This window comes from Saccopteryx leptura, chromosome 10 (genome assembly GCF_036850995.1).
Source record: "Saccopteryx leptura isolate mSacLep1 chromosome 10, mSacLep1_pri_phased_curated, whole genome shotgun sequence".
Taxonomy (NCBI): domain Eukaryota; kingdom Metazoa; phylum Chordata; class Mammalia; order Chiroptera; family Emballonuridae; genus Saccopteryx; species Saccopteryx leptura.
The window spans coordinates 11464352-11483164 of NC_089512.1; the positions used below are offsets into that span (position 1 = coordinate 11464352).

Here is an 18813-nt window from a genome sequence, read left to right on the forward strand (position 1 = left end):
TTTCCCCACACCCTTGAATGATTGTATTATCTGGGTGGTGCACTCTCATGAGGAATCCAATTATGCCTTGGATGGGTGACTTTGTATCGGGGACTTCCTTGTTTGTATATTGGATTAAGGGATTTTGGTTTTCTACACTATAAAGTGGGACAGACCGGGAGCTTGGACACACAGTTCCTGCTATCACAATTGCAGGGGCTTCCCTGATCCCTTGCCCTTCATGGGAAGAGCTGGTTTTCTGCTTTTCCCTTGTCTTCTTTTGTGGTTTGCCTGTCTTGGTGAGACACCAATAAATAGGATGGCCCCCCGTCCTCTGACTCCGCCATTTCTTTATCATCTGCCCGAATCCAATGGGAACCTGCATGTGAATGGCCACGATGGCGGCTCCTGGCCCTACAGTAAGGAAAAAAGAATGATCAGACTGGACGGAGAACCAAAAAAAAAGGCATCAAGAGAAGAATCGTGGTGTCAAATAAGATAGAGGAGCCAGGTAAGACAGGCTGGGAAAATGAATTATGTCCATTGAACTATGTCCTTCACACTGTAGTTTTTGAAATGTGATAAGAAGAGAAACCAGTGGGATGAAGGAACAGGCTGAAAATGTGGAGATCATATATGCATTTTTTTCTCTCCTAAACATAGTTTTATTTTATTTTATTTTTATTTATTCATTTTAGAGAGGAGAGAGAGAGAGAGAGAGGAGAGATAGAGAGAGAGAAGGGGGGGAGGAGCTGGAAGCATCAACTCCCATATGTGCCTTGACCAGGCAAGCCCAGGGTTTCGTACCGGTGACCTCAGCATTTCCAGGTCGACGCTTTATCCACTGCGCCACCACAGGTCAGGCCGAGGTCTTGTTGTTTTATATAAGGCTATTTAGATTACACAATGTGAACTTATAAGGTACTTATTAATATCTTGTTGGGCAGATAAAATATATTATGCTCACTTTGTTAAAGATGGCACTGCCCACGTGGAAGCCCGTCTCCCAGGTGATGGTATTGGTTGCCCTTCTTGCGTGGGATGGGCGTGATTATATTAATGTGTGTTGAGGGTGGGCTGTAGGCAGGCAGGATCCTTGTAGCCTGGGGCTTGGTTTTGGGACTAAGCCTTTCCCACCCTTTTTGATGTGGGGTGGAGCTCTCTCTTGAGGAATCCCATTATGCCTCAGATAAGTGACCTTGTATCAGAGACTTTCTTATTTGTATATGGGATTAATAGTATTAATTTCTACACTATAAAGTGGGGCAGACCTGGAACTTGCTCTCTCAGTTCCTGAGATTAGCATTAGAGAGGAGAGCAGAGAAAGGCCACATGGAGGAGAGGAGAGGCAGCTAAGATGGCAGAGTGCTAAAGGAGAAGCCAGTTTGTGCAGAGTTTGTGCAGAGAGAAGGAGATGGGGAACAGAGGTGAATAAGGCTGGTGAGGTAGATACCTTTGATTCTAGGAAACTCGGATAAGTCAGTAGCTTTGTGAGCACTGAATGAGTGGGTTTTGGAGCCCAGTGTGTGTCTTTACTTGCCCATCGGGTACAAGCTAGGATTAAAGGTAATGGCCCACCAGTTCTTGGCTCTGTTGTTTCATTACTGTCTGTTCGAATCTAATGCAAACCTGCATGGGCCAGGTGGCTGTGATGGTGGCTGTGGTCATTGGCTTCTCATATCTCCATTTTGTTGTTTAAACAGTTGAGGTTCGAAGAGGCTAAATAACTTGGTTGAAGGTCTTAATGCTAATGAGCATCTGCCTCCGTGTCTTCGGCCTCGTGCGTGGTAGCTACCCTGGGCGCCAGGCCACTTTCCACTCCGCCACATTCTCTCTCCTTGGCCCTTGTTAAGAAGAATGCTGCCGCCCGGGCCACAGAAACAAATAATACCGAGTGCATCCGTGGGAAAAATCACTTCAAGACTAAAATATTTCAAGCATAATATTTTTGTTCACTAAAGAAAATATCACTACAAAAACACACTAATTACTGCCAGGTAGGGAATCACCCATCTAACCTTGAACCCTCTATGACTGGGATTGGGGAACTTCAGTAAAAATCCCTGAGTGGCCTGACCTGTGGTGGCGCAGTGGATAAAGCGTCGACCTGGAAATGCTGAGGTCGCCGGTTCGAAACCCTGGGCTTGCCTGGTCAAGGCACATATGGGAGTTGATGCTTCCTGCTCCTCCCCCCTTCTCTTTCTTCTCTCTCTCTCTCTCCCTCTCTCTCTCCTTTCTAAAAAATGAATAAATTAAAAAAAAAAAAAAAGCCCTGAGTGAATGTCTCTTGGATACAAAAACACCAAGAAGCTATGTGAGTGGGTGACCTTTGAGCAGTCACAAAGGAATGCATGTGACTGGGCTTTAGAAAATTAGCCTAGAGGTTCTGGATTGCCCCTTCCTTTGGGCTTGTTAATTAGCAAAAAAAAAAAAAAAAGAATATTCTGACCAAATTAGCCCTTCCTCCATGTAAGGGCTTTTTTTCTCTATGCAGAAAGTCCATTAGTCATTCTTCCCCTTGTCACAGGGTCTCCCTCCCTTGTCATCCTGTTGCCTCTCTTCTGCTTCTGATCAATAAAAGCTAAGGGAGAAGGAGATTCAGGAGGTCTCTGTTTGCCTCCCTTGGCAGGCTCCTTCTCTCAACCTGTTGTGTCTTGAGAAGGTTTTTTTCCACGCAACACCGGTAGTGCCCAGCGGGCTAGAGTAAGTACTACACTGCCACATTGGTTACTATCGAAAAAATTGTTTACCTTGTTGACTGAAATGAATGACATAAAAGTAGGATACAGTGAAAATTAAAAAGATAAAAGATGCGTGATAGCTCCTTGTGTGATAAGGTGCCGAAGAACTGCAAAAATTCTTAACATTAGTATTTTAAAAGGAAGAGTCAGGCCCCCTTACCCCTCCTCTCTGAAAAGAAAAAAACCCAGGGAAAGCGATTAAAGGGGCAAAAGTTAGTAAGTAACTAATCATAGTTCTCTGAAAGGACTGAGGTCCTTACTTGCTAGACAGCAAAGAAGGTAAAACTTATCTGAAAACTTCCTCTTCCCCATCCTTAAGATCCTTTAGGAGACAATGTTTACATATCTTAATTAAAAATTCCTACACTGATTCTAACTCTTCCTCCCCTCCTGGGGTGCTGAGGGTGACATATACCAGTGGTCAGCAAACTCATTAGTCAACAGAGCCAAATATCAACAGTACAATGATTGAAATTTCTTTCTCTTTTTTTTTTTTTACAGAGACAGAGAGAGAGTCAGAGAGAGGGACAGACAGACAGGAATGGAGAGAGATGAGAAGCATCAATCATCAGTTTTTCGTTGCGACACCTTAGTTGTTCATTGATTGCTTTCTCATATGTGCCTTGACCATGGGCCTTCAGCAGACCGAGTAACCCCTTGCTTGAACCAGCGACCTTGGGTCCAAGCTGGTGAGCTTTGCTCAAATCAGTTGAGCCCGCGCTCAAGCTGGTGACCTTGGGGTCTTGAACCTGGGTCCTCTGGATCCCAGTCCAATGCTCTATCCACTGCACCACCACCTGGTCAGACTGATATTTCTTCTGAGAGCCAAATTTTTTAAACTTAAACTATATAGATAGGTACATTGTTATTAAGTTAATTAGGGTATTCCTAAACTGGCCTTTGCACCCGCACTCAAGGAGCCAAAGAGCTGCATGTGGCTCGCGAGCCACAGTTTGCCGACCACTGCGACAAAGGGATCATGAGCCCACTCCCCTTGCTTGAAAAACCTGCATTCTGTTACATTTATATGCTTTCTAATAATCATCCCTTTTGAAATTCTTTATATGTATAAAACTTGTAAACTAAACAAGCGGGGACTAGCTTATTAGGTTTCCTAATAAGCTGGCCCCAACACTTTTAGCAAAGATAATTTCATTTAGCTTCTCTCCTTATCCTAAGCTAAGCATTTCGCTGTGGCGACAGGGATGGGTGGTAGACACTAGAGGATTTGGGAATGTCTTTGCCAGGTGTGTAAAACAATTATCACTATTGTGTTATCTTGTGGTCTTGATGTGTAAGAATGCTTGCTTTTTCCTTTTAATAGATCCTATAGCTAAATGTTGTAAGCTTGTTAGTAATTGGCTATTGTATCATGTTCCCCCTCCTTACCAACACCCAAACAGGACTTCATTTTGTCTAAAAGAAGGCTCGGAACTGTATGAGAACCTACATGATTTGGGACCATGCCCCATGTAGTATGCTGGCTAATTAATAAACTCCTCAGATTTCTTCTATAACCTGCCTGGTATCTCTATGTAACCCATGGATTGCAGTATTTTATAACACTTGCTTCTTCTCTGCTACCATCCTGGTTGTGAGCATTTTATATTTATGGTTTTTACATAAATCCTTTGTAGTTGAGACTTTTTAAAATGGAAAGTGCACACACACATGAAACTATCAATTGTGTTTACAGGTTACCTAAGTAAGACCTACAGGCAGTCACAAAAACAAAAAAATCATTGTATTTTTAATATAATTATATAACTAATATATATAGCATTTACTATGTGACAGCCAATGTTAGGGTTTTAAATATCACTTAACTCTCTGAAGAGCCCTATTGGTAGGTCCTATTATTATACAAATGAAGAAACTGAGGCACAGAATGATTAAGTAATTTGCTGAGAATCACACAGCTAGTAAGCAGCAAAGCAAACTCCAGAGTCGGTGGTACTATATATACACTATTGTACTGTGTCATAGAATTTAAGAGGTGGCTGTGACTTTTCCCCCTTTGGAGAGTTCTGAAATTGCATTTTAGAACTATGTTCTTCATAAAGGGCAAAGGATGGACCAGGTATCTTCAGACTTAATGTTCAGAAACACATAAATCATAAAAAAATAAAAACTATCTTAAACCTGGCAGAACATGGTGTTCTGATAGGATTATCAGCTGTTCCTTTGGGGGGGGAGGAGATAGCATTTCTTAAAAAGCACTTAAATAAGCAATCCAGGGAGGGGCCTGATTACTTTTTGCCAAGAGAGAATACTTTGTTTGCTTTAAATCTCCTTCCTTTCAGGCTAATTTAAAGCAAAACTTTCAAACGTTCTATTAACAGTGCCCTGGAATTTAACCAACAGTTTAAGCACTATTCCAAGTATTCCTTCAGGGTAGTCTTCCAGCATGGAACTTCGTGATGATCTGGACCCGGCCAGTTCTGCATGGGGACTGGTCTCCACGCGGGCTATTGCTGCTTCAAAGCAGTGGTCCGTGTCAGCGTGATAGAGGGATGACACTACTACATGAATCAGCCTTCCACATCCTTATGACCAAGGGTATGGCCTCAATACAAAAAATATAACGAAATGTGTACAGAACAGTTTTTAATTCCTTGGCCGAGTAATACTAATATTCCCTTTTTAATTCATTCTACTTCACCACCAAGTACATCCGATTTGTCTGTTCTTGTCCACATCCTCAAAACCTCCAGGGCCACCTAACAGAATACTGTCCAAGTTCTTTAACTCGCATTGAAAGGCCTCCCCAGGGTAGCTTAAGCTTCTTTTCCGCTACTCTCTTTCTACGCTTTAGTCACACATTTTTGCCTTTCCTCCCTCACTGCCCTCCGTGCCGGAACTATAACCCGAGTCTACCTCTCTATTCCTCTCCCTGTGATATTCTCACTTACACGGTCGTCATCTTTTAAAGCGCACTCACTCAAGCCCCAGCCCCAAGTAGCCTTTGAAAATTGCTCCCTCACTGTGATATCTACCTGAATTTATATTCAAGGCCCTTATCATTGTCTTTGAAGTTTTTCTATACTCATTCCTTCTATCTAATCCGATTATAAATCATTTCGGGGAAGGGACTGAGACTTAAACTTGAGTCCAGTCCAGGAGCAAGTGCCCCTGAGGGTAGGACCGTGCTCCCGCTTCACCGCAGCCTCCCAAAGACTGGCCGCGGCCGGTCCTCGCTCGCCGTACGGCGTTTGCACTGCTGGCCGCCGCTGCCGGAGGACCAAAGGGCGAGAGAAATCTGAGGTCCTGCGGGGACAGAACCCAGGAGCCCTCGCGCGCATGGCACAAACTCCACACTCCCAGCGCCGGCTCTGACGCGACCCAGACGCCGGAGCCTGGGACTCTGAGCCGCGGCGCGGCGCCCCAGCCAATCCGAGACCCGCTCCTGGCCGCCCCGCCCACCGCGCACAGGCACGTACCGGCCTTCTGATTGGCTGGAGCCGACTGTGGGCGGAACGGGGAGAAGCCGACCCGACGGCGCGCGCAGACGGGGACCAGAAGCCGGTTGAAGTTTGCGAGGTTTTGTGTTCGGTGAGTGACATGTGAAGGGGTCTTGGGAGTGGTGGACGGCTGAGCATTGGGTGGGAGGAAGTGGGGTCGCGCTTGGCTGGGCTGAGAGCACCTTGGGAAGGTTGGGGGCCGCGAGGCTGGGAGTGGGACGAGGCTTGGGATGAAGCGGGTGAGGAATTGTTGGCGGGGCTCCGGCCGGACCACGTGGTTCAGGGAGGTTGGGGATCCAGAGACAAAGCCTGCCGCCCTGTCGGGTGAGGGGTACGGAGCCGGCGCGGAGATGCGGCGGACGCCTGTGCAGTGAAGGGTGGATGCGGGGGAACACACACGGATGGGACAGTAATGAGTGACCCATAGAGGCGGCTGTGGCCCGAGCGGACCCAGAGCGCCGGCGCCCTGCGAGCGGGGCCGAGCGGTGAGTGAGGAGGGATGGGGAGGGCGAGCACTCCAGCCATGGAGTCCTGACAAGGTCACAGGGAGGGCAGAAAAGCGCACGACCTTCCAGCCCTAGCTTCCTCTCCTCCCGGACCCCGTGTTTCCTGCCACCCTCGGCGACCCTCTCCTTCCCTAGGAACCGGCAGGCGGGGAGGCCGCAGTCCCTGTCTCCAGCACCTGTGACGGAATTTAGGTCTCTTCCGGTTAGCGAGTACAAAGCTTAGCCTGGGTTTACCAGCGGCAGCAGCCGAGATGATTCGGCAGTGTCGCCCGCCCTTGTCGTTTTCTTGCCGGTGTGGGAAGCAGCTCTTTCCCTCCTCGGGGTGATCCCCACCAAAGGCACTTTCGAGCAGAACAGAACCTGTTGGGATGAAGAGTTGGGACAGATGAAAGTACCAGGGCCCCGCATGACGAATGTATTTGAATGCTGTGTCCCAGGGCTTTTCTTAACTTCCGTGTGCATCAGATCAGGATCGCTTGAAGTCCGGGGGGGGCGGTGGGGTGGCGCTTCTGCAAACACACAGGCCTTGAGACCCTGTCCCCAGGTCCTCTGAGTCCGAATCTTTAGGGTGGGGCTTTGGCAGCCATCTTTAAACAGGCTGACAGGTGACTGTTGCAAAATCAAATTTGTAGATTATTGTTGGCTAGTAGTTCCCGAGACCAAAATGACAGGCTGTGAAGATCCTTCAGTCTGCTGCACCACCTGATGCTGGGCAGCTCATCCTCCCTCACGCCTCTTCTAGGTGCCTGTGCGTTTGGAAAGGCCTTCGGTAGTAGTATCTGACTCAGTGTACAGTATAATTCATGTGTACTGGTGCCTCTTTTTGCACCCATTCAACTTTCTGACAGAAATCTGGGTTAGTTGCTCTGTGTGGATGAGAGCATGATAAAAGGGAAAATCTAGAAGTGGTGCTAAGTGGGAAAAAAAATCTTTTCAAATCACAATTGAAATTCTGAGATAGGTTGCTGGGGAAGAAGGTTCCATTTAATTTTAGGTCTGACTTAAGTATTTTTTAACAAATCAAGGAAAGAGATGCGGGCTTCTGTTAAGGCAGGGGTCTCAAACTCAACTCAGCATGTGGGCCGCAGAGCAAGATGCTAGAGAAATGAAAAATACAAGTAGGCCCCTAGGCTTACTTAATTTTATCCAAAATATTTTGAACTTCGTGGATTAGTCTGCGGGCCGCACAAAATTGTTTGGCGGGCCGCGAGTTTGAGACCCCTGTGTTAAGGAATGGATTTTTAACATTTTTCAGATTAAAAATATACCATCATTGCCTGACCAGGCGGTGGCGCAATGGATAGTGTCAGACTGGGACACAGAGGACCCAGGTTCGAAACCCCAAGGTTGCCGGCTTGAGCGTGGGCTCATCTGGTTTGAGCAAAGCTCACCAGCTTAGACCCAAGGTTGCTGGCTTGAGAAAGGGGTCACTCGGTCTGCTGTAGCCCTCCACCTCCACCCCCATCAAGGCACATATGAGAAAGCAATCAATGAACAACTAAGATGCCACAACGAAGAATTGATGCTTCTCATCTTTCTCCCTTCCTGTCTGTTCGTCCCTATCTGTCTCTGTCACACACACCCCATCATCATAAGATCGGTAGTTTGGCATTATATTGGCAATCAAAAGGACCCCAATTCCCTGCCAGGGCACACAGGAGAATGAAGCACCCATCTCCTTCTCCACCCCTCCCCCTCTCCTTCCTCTCTATCACTCTCTTCCCCTCCAGCAGCCAAGGCTCCATTGAGCAAAGTTGGCCCGGGTGTGAGGATGGCTCCGTGGCCTCCGCCTCAGGATCAAGAATGGCTCTGGTTGTAAAGGAGCAAAAGCCCAGATGGGCAGAGCATCACCCCCTGATGGGCATGCCGGGTGGATCCTGGTCTGTCGCATGCCTCCCCACTTCTCACTTCAGAAAAATACAAAAAACGAAAAAAGGACCCTGGACTATGTGTGTCAGGAGAGCTTGGTTCTAGTCCTATCCTGCCAGAAATGTATTCCTGCTGTTGAGCAATTCATATAACCCTTCCTAACCCTTCCCAACTGTAAAATAAGGCTATTGGCATGAATTAATCATCAGTTGTTATTTTCAAGTTATATGATTTATAGTTACTGATGCTGGTGCTTTAAAAGTTAACCAGGCTCAGTTAAAAAACTTGGGCCTGACCAGGCGGTGGCGCAGTGGATAGAGCATCAGACTGGGATGCGGAAGGACCCAGGTTCAAGATCCCAAGGTTGCCAGCTTGAGCGCGGGCTCATCTGGTTTGAGCAAAGCTCATCAGCTTGGACCCAAGGTCACTGGCTTGAGCAAGGGATTACTCTGTCTGCTGTAGCCCCACGGTCAAGGCACATATGAGAGAGTAATCAATGAACAACTAAGGTGTTGCAACGAAAAATTGATGATTGATGCTTCTCATCTTTCTCCGTTCCTGTCTGTCCGTATCTATCCCTCTCTCTGACTCTCTCTCTGTCTCTGTAAAAAAACAAAAAAACCTTGGGAAACTTTTAGGTTGTAATTAGAAAGAATTATCAAAATCTTATATTCAGTGAATATAAATATAACACAATTAGAATTTTTAAGATAGTATAAAATATAATTTAACTTGTATTGGATTTTTAATATTCCTCTGCCGGGGTCTAGCCTGAGGGGAATTCAGGGGTCCCACAGGAAGCGACGACGTCGGCACGAAACGAGTGAGAGAGCCGAATTCTCTAGCATTCACTGCCAGGCATCTCCGCCAGTGGCTAGTACAGCTTTATTTTTATACACACACACTAAGTTACAATCACATGGTATCCAGAATACACTGATTAATAATTGGTTTTGTTTCACTATGGTTACATATTTCTAGGCAACAGTTAGTACATTTCTATAAATAAAGTGGTAAGTCATTTTAAGTATAGTTATACAATAACTTTAAAACAGCAACAACAGTTTCTATGCGAGCTTCCAAAAGGTCAGTATTGATTAATAACTCTACCTTACCTCATGTCCTATTGTCTAGCCAAATTTTATTTGTCTACTGTATTCATATACTAGTTCTAACTTTATTTTTCTCAGAGTGTTCCACCACCTGCAGGTCAGGTATGCAAGAGGAACGGGAAGTTTTTCTATTCTATTAGATGAAAAGGCTAGGGAGGTAAAGTAATGAATTAAGTGAAGGCTGAAAGGTGCTTCTGTGTATAGTTACTGTTTTCTACCTATTCATAAGTCACAATCTATTTTTCCTAACATGATTTATAGGAGGGAATTTTTCTACAGATTAGCCCTTTTGGGGGATATCATAGCCAGCCTCCTATGTCTATGGGCCCAGGCAAGGGGGTTTATAGGCTTTTCTGTGGAACTCACACCCTCTGTCTCATTTCCAGAGAAATTACTACGAATCTGCTGGGAAAGCACGGTGCTATTAACCCTGTGCCATAAATGATAGCACACACACCTAGAAAAGGGGGAGATAAAAATCCAAGTTAATTCAAAAAGTTAAAGGGGAAAGTATTGTTGCGCCTTTTCTTTGCTGTGACTGTGTCAACCAGCGGTTGTTGATCTTCTCTGCTGTGAGTGTGTGAACCAGCAGCTGTTGATCAGCGTCCGACATTCCTCTTTATTAATATTATCCTGAAATGTTCACACAAGAGTATTCTGGATCAGAGACGGATTATCTTTAGTCACTTAAAGCAAGTAATGACCGCATTGTCCCCCCACATCTGATTCTTACCCCAGGGACGACTTTCTGAGAGCCAGATGAACTGTCCTACCCATAAACAAACTTCAGAGTCTGTATCATAGGTGAGGAATGGAAGTCCGTGGATTGTCTTCTGTTCTTTTATACACAGGACAGAGACAGCCATCACCCTTCTTCATAAGGAGGTGGGGGAACTTTTATCTACAAAAGAAGGTGCTAGATTTTTCAAGTGGACTGGTATATAATAGTTTTTGTCTCTTGTGGTTGCAAGAAACCAAGACCTACTCAGGTTATCATTTCTTTCATTGATAAAAATAAGAATTACAAACAAATAAGCATTCAGGTATATATGGTTTGGCATTTTTCTTACTAACTTATTCAACTCTACAAATATGTGTAACTGTTATTTTTCTCACTAAATATATTTAAATAAATTGCCTAAAAATAAGTTTAGTTGTTGAAAAATACTACTTTTAAATTTAGCCAACCTTTTGTGGTGTACTTGCTACATGCAGAGCCTTGTGCCAGGCAGTGTAGATAGACACAGGCAGGGCAGGTGTAGCCTCCTCACTGCAAGGGTTCTAGCACGAGAAACAGTTAACTGGGCATTTATAGGAAAGAGTTAGGATGGAGAAAACAGCATTCTATGGGACTGCATAACCAAAACACTTATCATAAACTTACGAGAATCAGAGAAGACTTTCTAGAGGAGGTCAGTTAAGATGAGAACCTGAAAAGTGGAAGGAGTTAGCCAGGGAAGAGAGTATATGCAGGAGACGGAAAGAGAGAAAAGTGTTAGAGCAGTCAGTTTGTGCAGAGGAGTAGAGATCATCTGTACAAGGTGCTTAATGTGATGGGAATGTGAGTTTCCCAGGGGAGGTGGAAGGAGAATTTGTGATAAAAGTTATGCCTTTAAGTTTATGATTAGTTATGAAGGCAACTAATAAACATATACTAGCCTAAAATACAATGTTTAATTTCCATTGAGTCCATTTATGTAGTTTCTTAAAGGCTCTTCTCAAATATTATATTTCTCTGTGAAGCTTCCCAACCCACTTTAGCTAAAGACACCACACTCTAAATTCAGTTCTAATCGTTTGTTATGCTATTGGCAACTAGTTACACACTGTCATTTCTGTTTTTTAAAAAAATCTAATTTTTAAAAAACATTTCATGTGCTTTTATTCATTTTTAATTATTTTTATTTATTCATTTTAGTGAATAGAGGCAGAGAAAGAGATAGAGAGAGAGAGAGAGAGAGAGAGAGAGAAGAAGGGAGGAGCAGGAAGCATCAAATCCCATATGTGCCTTGACCGGGCAAGCCCAGGGTTTTGAACCGGTGACCTCAGCATTCCAGGTCAATGCTTTATCCACTGCTCCACCACAGGTCAGGCTGAAATATCTAATTTTTGAAACACTAATTACCTTATCACTTCAGATAATAGAAAGAGTGTCTTGAACCATGAGCTTGTTGAACCTTGTATGTATAAGGTGGGGCAAATGTAGTTTTACAGTTGTGAGTACGTGGTGAAATATAGTTATTCTTGTATCATTAATTATTGTATTATTTTCTATACAAACAATGTAATAAAAGCTCAGCAAGTAGAGGTTTATTAGCAGGTAATGGAGAACAAAAAGAGGAAGTCTGGTTCTCATCTGAGTTTTCTCTGTGATACTGCATAACTCCTCTGGATTAAGGTTGACTTCTCATCAGATGACAGAATCAACTCTGCCCGTGGAGATGGGGGTTCGGAGAGATAATTCACTTTTCAAACTAAGTAGTAAGCCTCATCTTTAGAGTTGGATTTTCATTGAGGGCCTAAGCTACTACCAACAACCCGTAAATAGCAAAGTATTGAATGAGAGCTCTTGTTATTAAAGGTGGTTGTGATGCCCATGAGAAACCCAGAAGTGAACGTAAGCTTTTACATGGGTAGCAGGGTGGGCCGCTGACTTTTGACTTTATTGTAGTTGACAGCAATCAGAGACTTGTGCACATACATACTATGTTTGACTGCCTTGTTTTATCTATGATAAAGTTTATAGGCAGTTCAAATCAGCTCCTTGAAGAAGGAAGTACATACGTAGTTACTGTGACTAAGGTGAAACTGAATTTATTAACTCATTGTGATGGAACGCCTGTTAACTTCTTGTGTAAAGAAGAATGACAGAAATGAGAGAATGGAGCCTTTGGGCCCTGTGATCCGAATCTTTTTTTTCTGCCCCCGTATTCATATAATGATCAGACTGGTTTCTTGCCTTTTTTGATACCATTTAAAGCAGTAACGTTATAAAAGAGAATTTTCAGAGGGAAGCCTAGGGATATAATGTATGTAAAGGAAGACAGAGCTAACACTTAGGAGACATTCTTTTATTAAGGAAACCCTGAGAGTAGTTTGATTTTATGCTGTGGTGATGTTCAAAATGATAGTCCCAAGACATAAAAAACTGAAAGATGCTAGTGGTTCTATTGAACATAAGTTATGTTTAAAAGGAGATATTTCTATTTAAAATGAAAGCTTTGTCCTTAAAAGATGTAAATAATGAACTAAGTAGAAATTTGGGGCTGTTCAGAATAACTAATCTTACCCACAGACAGCCACCATCGATTATAGAGATTGGTGTCCTAGGTTGGAAACTTCAGAAGTGAGAACTGAAGGAGTAAATAAGTCAGTTACAGTTGAAAGGAGTAAAGACTACACTCAACTACACTTCGAAATGCTTAGGATTTGTAACATTATATTGAAGAGGCAGTAAGGAGTATTAGTTTGGTTTGAATAATTTAAAGTTGTCAAGTTAAAATTGATTGAGGATGAAGAAAAGATAAAATTTTTAAAAAAGATGAAGATAGTCAAAAAATTAGTAGCTACTATTTTAATTGACAGAAGTTATTCCAAAATTCAGTTATTAATGATGCCGTGCTAAAAAGGAGCTGGTTGTATGGAGAAGCATCAAAGCAATAGAGGACATAAATGCATACAACTCTTCCAAAAAGTGACTATGAATTAAAAATACAGTTGATTTCTAAAAATACTTTTTATAATTTGTGGATAGCATATACCAGGTTTTTATGGAAATTAGGGTTATTTTAAGTACATCCAGTCATTTAATGTTCTAGGTGCTTTTAACTGCAGAACCTCATGGACATTCTCTTTCAGGAAGATTCTTCAGTCACTATGTCATCCGACACAGATGTTTCTCTTTCTTCATACGATGAAGATCAAGGATCTAAACTTGTACGAAAAGCTAGAGAGGCTCCATTTGTTCCTATTGGTAAGTTTGACTTTGACGCTATGCTATAATCAAAGTGTGATCAACTCGTTCATCAAGCACATCCATAAGCATTATTTTCAAATATTTTTTCATATGTTGAAATATATGCTGAGATTGGCAAGCCATAACTCTCATTGTAAAAATTCTTCTGTGTGTATTTAGACTTCTTCTTTTATTGACCCTTATTTCAGTGAATGTGTTGGGGGACCCCAAGGCCACGCTTCGTTTCAGTGATTTGCTAGAATGACTCACAAGACTTTTAAAATGCTGTTCTAGTCACAGTTACTGTTTATTACAGTCTCTGTTATATTAATCGTTCCCTTCAGAGAAAGAAATAACACAGAAGGAAGAGTTCCCCTGGCTCTCTTAAAGAAATTCAGCTACTGGTTTCACAAGCCCACATTCTGAAGATCTTAACTTTCTGGGTCTGGTGCTCTTGGCTACCATCTTTGGATTTTGGTTCTGAAGGGGTGGGGAGTTAAAAACACGATGTGGGCTCTGGCCGGTGGCTCAACGGTAGAGCGTCGGCCCAGCATGTGGAAGTCCTGGGTTCGAATCCCGGCCAGGGCACAGAGGAGAAGCGCCCATCTGCTTCTCCACCCTTTCCCCCTCTCCTTCCTCTCTATATCTCTCTTCCCCTCCCACAGCCAAGGCTCCATTGGAGCAAAGTTGGCCCGGGTGCTGAGGATGGCTCTATGGCCTCTGCCTCAGGCACTAGAATGGCTCAGCTGCAATGGAGCAATGCCCCAGATGGGCAGAGCATCACCCCCTGGTGGGCGTACCTTGTGGATCCCAGTCAGGCACATGCGGGAGTCTGTCTGACTGCCTCCTGGCTTCTCACTTCGGAAAAATAAAAAAAATAAACACAATGTATATGTTAGCTAATTAATAGTCTCATAAAGCATTTTTATAAAAATAGCAGAAAGTACATTGATTGATGGTAAAATCATCTTGTATTGACATAATTGTGACTCTGTTTCTCAGGAATGGCGGGTTTTGCAGCAATCGTTGCATACGGATTATATAAATTGAAGAGCAGGGGAAACACTAAAATGTCCGTTCACCTGATCCACATGCGCGTGGCAGCCCAAGGCTTTGTTGTGGGAGCAATGACTCTTGGTAGGTTCCTACAGAAAATATCAAAATTGCAGTTCTCCATTAGTGGATTTCTTTGTTGATAACTTTGAAGCAGGTCTCAAATATCACTTAGATTTATTTTCATGGAAAAGTGAATTAATAAAAAATAGTTCAAGTGGTGGCATAAAAGAAAGCAAGCAAAGACAGTCCTGTCCATCACTGAATTTATAATTTCACTGAAGAGTCTAGACATGCAATTAGGGTTGAAAGTAAGATCCATTATCTGGGAGAGACATGATTGCTCTTTTATTAAGTTGAAGGTGGAAAAGATGTGTTTGTGGCGGAGGGGGGGTTTTTTAAAATTTTAAGTTGAATTTATTGGGGTGACAGTTAATTAAATGGCAGAGATTTCCAGTGTACCATTGCATACTGCATTATCTGTACACTGCACTGTGTTCATCACCCCAAGTCAAGTCTTCCATCACCGTTTATAAGATTTTTTTAAAGTAGGTATTACATGTTTTTATTGGCTATATAATTCATGGACTTTATCTGGTATTATGTAGCAAGAGCAACGCCTTTTAGAGTTGCCAGATAACTATTGAACAGTCTGAGTTAGTCATACTAGTCTCAAGCTACTTGGGGAACTGAAAAGCATTTAAAAAAAATTTTTTTTTAATTTATTTTGTGACAGACAGAGAGAGTCAGAGAGAGGTTCAGACAGGAAGGGAGAGAGATGAGAAGCATCAATTCTTTGTTGCAGCGCCTTAGTTGTTTGTTGATTGCTTTCTCATATGTGCCTTGACTGGGGGGCTAAGACAGACTGAGTGACCCCTTGCTGGAGCCAGCAACTTTGGGCTCAAGCTGGTGAGCTTTGATCAAACCAGATGAGCCCGCGCTCAAGCTGGCGACCTCAGGGTCTTGAACCTGGGTCCTCTGCATCCCAGTCCGATGTTCTATCCACTGCACCACTGCCCGGTCAGGCCTGAAAAGCATTTTAGAAAAATTGTTTAAGAAGGCAAGGTTTTAAGCAGCCAAGGGTCTTATTCCCCTTGTAAATATTGCATGCTAGCAAAGGTGGTACTTTTAGCTTTGTTATGAACTGTCTTTAAGTGTCTTAATATTGAAAAAAGTATTTAAATGTTTAACTCTCATTCTTTTTCTTTAGGTATGGGCTATTCTATGTATAAGGAATTCTGGGCGAAACCTAAATCTTAGAAGAAGAGATGTTGCCTTGGTCTTGTTGGTGTGTTTGCTATAATTAGACATCTAATATTGAGGTTATCTGTTTATATTGAAAATAAATTGTTTGAATAGTCAGACAATAACATGGTATTTTGAATATTGGCTTACTTTATTGCATTTGTGATTTGCCAGGGGACTAAATTACTAGTGACTACTTCACTAATTAGCACATGAGAAACATGTCACTTTTAAATGCACTTGATTGATAGTGGTAAATGTCCACTTTGTTAAACTCTTCTGGTGGAATTAGTTCTAAAGAGACAACAGTGCTCCCAGTTGCAGAAAGCATATCACATCTTTTTGTTATGTAGGAATCCCATTTGCCTGAGTTAATTTAACTTTTTTCTGCCTGCCTAGTAGATTGAAGTACTTCAGTTTTTAGGGTGACTCTTAACCCTTTCAGAGGTGCATTGCAAGCCTCCCCACAACTGAACATGTGTGTGTGTTTAAACCAAAGCTAAAATGCTGATAACAGCTTCTAGAAGGTAGTATTTATTTTAGAATCATACTTGTAAACATAAAATTATTGTGGATCCTGGTTTAGCTCTTTTATAATTGCAGAATTATATTTTTGCTGCTGTTATTTATTAGAATAATTTTTAAATGTCACCTTGAAAATACAAATATGTATTTTAAGTGCCAATGCAAAGGTAATGAAAAAGTTTTTAAATATGTGCTGTATGTTTATTTTCTCTGTAAGAATCATAAATGTTAAATGAAACAAATGACCTGTGATGGAAGTGATTAACGATTTCAGAGCCAGCTCTGGTCGGACATTTATACACAGACTTGTGTGTGCTACAGAGGGCTGTATTGCACTTGTGCAGTTCTCTTGTCTAACCTGAATTCACATTCAGAGCCAGCTCTGGTCGGACATTTATACACAGACTTGTGCTACAGAAGGCTGTATGGCACTTGTGCAGTTCTCTTGTCTAACCTGAATTCACATTCCATGGCGATAACATGGTAAATAGTGCTATTAAAGTAAGTGAACACCTCAAATGTCTTGTATTTATTTCAATTTGGAAAAATAAATTGCTTCTCAAAGTAGCAGAATTCAGTTCCCAGAAAAGAGAGAACACTGTACACCTTTGGTCGGAACCGTATAGAATATCCCCCATCAGGAACAGTGGCTAACACTCACTGACCACTTCCTGTGTGCAGCACAATGCTGTACGTGTAGTGTCATTTAAGCTTGCTAATAACCCTGAGCCTTGGGAGCTGTGATTCCCATTTCACAGAGGAGGAGACGGCATGAAGACTAAGGAGCTGACCCAAGACGGCATAGTTAGAGAACGTTGCAGGTTTGGGACTGGAACCTGTGTGGTCAAGTGGCAGATGCCAACAGGTGTTAGAGACTTGAAATGTTGGCGTTGGTGAAATTCTGCTGGAGTGGCAGCATTAATTTATGTCAGAAATAAGATTAGACAAGAGGTTATAGTGTGGTCTTGGTTCACCACTGACTATATAACCTGGACTAAATCAGGGTTTCTCAATCTTTTCCTAGCTCTGAAGTGAGAGATTGGTCTAGGTAACATCCGTGGTCCTGTTTATCTTACAGACCATTATATGGGTCTGTGAGAAATGATTGAAATATAACCTATTGCCTAGGAACTTCAATCAGCTTCCAGTAGACGCTTTAGGAGATGCCTGTAGGCCATCCTAACGATTGTTTCACGAAGGATAAACCTGCAGAAGAACAAACAGAACAAGTTTCAGAAAATTGTCGTTTTAATAGATGAGTATATGCTTGGTTCTGTAAAAATAAACTAATACTAATCTGAGAGAAGTTGACTAGACAAATGCCAGAAGACAGAGCAAAAAGCAAGAGGGAGGTGCTGAGAGGGTAGTAAGCATTTTGTGATGAAGAGAAAACCAGAAGGGTTGCTGGCCGAGGGAGGGTGGGTGAGCAGGCTGGCATCGGATTCTGGAAGTTTACAGAAGTGACTCAAGTGGATGTGATGTTACTTTTTATTGAATCAGACCTGGGTTCATGGTTCTGCCACCTAGCTGAGTAGCCATGGTTTCCTCATCTGTAAAATGGGGACGGTATCAGTGGCCCGGGGCTGTTGGGAAGATTAAGTGCAATGATGAATGTAAAGGGCTTAGCACAGCACCTGATGCATTAGTACACTCAGTCTCACCCCTGTTAAGTTTGGGACTGCAACAGCGCAGGAGAGACACGGGCCCTGCCCTCACAGCTGACAGCCCAGCAGCAGGGGCTGGCATTAAATAAGTGATTACCGGGAGCATGATGAGAACTGCGTAGAGAGTGCAGCAGGACGTCGAGCTGCAGACCTCATCCAGGGTTGGAGTCAAGGCATCCCCGAGGAAGTGATGCCCTGCCTTAGGAGGTTCATATGCTGACTTTTCACTGAGTTGGAGCCCTCGGCTTCGTGTTACTGAAGCATTGGTGTGGGACTGCTTTTGCACCCTTCTCCATTCGTCTGTTCAGAGCTTGGGGGTCCTTTTCATCCGCAGCGCCTGGCTCATACAGGTGCTCAATATGTCTGTTGAATGAATTAGAATAAGGTTTTTGTTTTTTCATATTCAGGATCCTATGTCTAGTTAACAAGCAACAGTGACATTGGTGGTGAGAGTTAGACTTTGACTCCACGCTTACATAATCCCCCAAAGTGCCCTCCACTTGGGTATCAGTTAGGATTTGGGAGCAGAGGGTTGGACATGTAGGCCATGCCTCTTGCTTCGGATGAGGAAATGGAACTTGAAATTTAGGGCCAATGCTCACGTAAATCTACAGCCTGTGGCAGCGTATCTACTCGGCCACAACAAAGCTGAAGGAACATAAGGTATTTTAAAGTTCTCATGTGTCCAGTAGTGGAATTGCCA

At 43.1% G+C, this 18813-nt stretch overlaps 1 protein-coding gene across 3 annotated transcripts; it reads left to right on the top strand.

Moving 5' to 3' along the window:
* Positions 1-6151: 6151 nt before the first annotated feature.
* On the top strand, positions 6152-16965 carry HIGD1A (HIG1 hypoxia inducible domain family member 1A). Of its 3 annotated transcripts, XM_066351386.1 has the most exons (5): positions 6202-6272; positions 11587-11755; positions 13527-13641; positions 14626-14760; positions 15887-16965. In XM_066351386.1, exons 3-5 carry the CDS (start codon positions 13545-13547, stop codon positions 15934-15936), a joined length of 282 nt encoding a protein of 93 aa, XP_066207483.1. In that variant the 5' UTR covers positions 6202-6272; positions 11587-11755; positions 13527-13544; the 3' UTR covers positions 15937-16965. The 3 variants fall into 3 exon arrangements, with proteins under 3 accessions (XP_066207481.1, XP_066207483.1, XP_066207482.1); XM_066351384.1 differs by lacking the exon at positions 11587-11755 and having other exon boundaries at positions 6152-6272; XM_066351385.1 differs by lacking the exons at positions 6202-6272; positions 11587-11755 and adding an exon at positions 6510-6666.
* The last annotated feature ends 1848 nt before the right edge of the window (positions 16966-18813 follow it).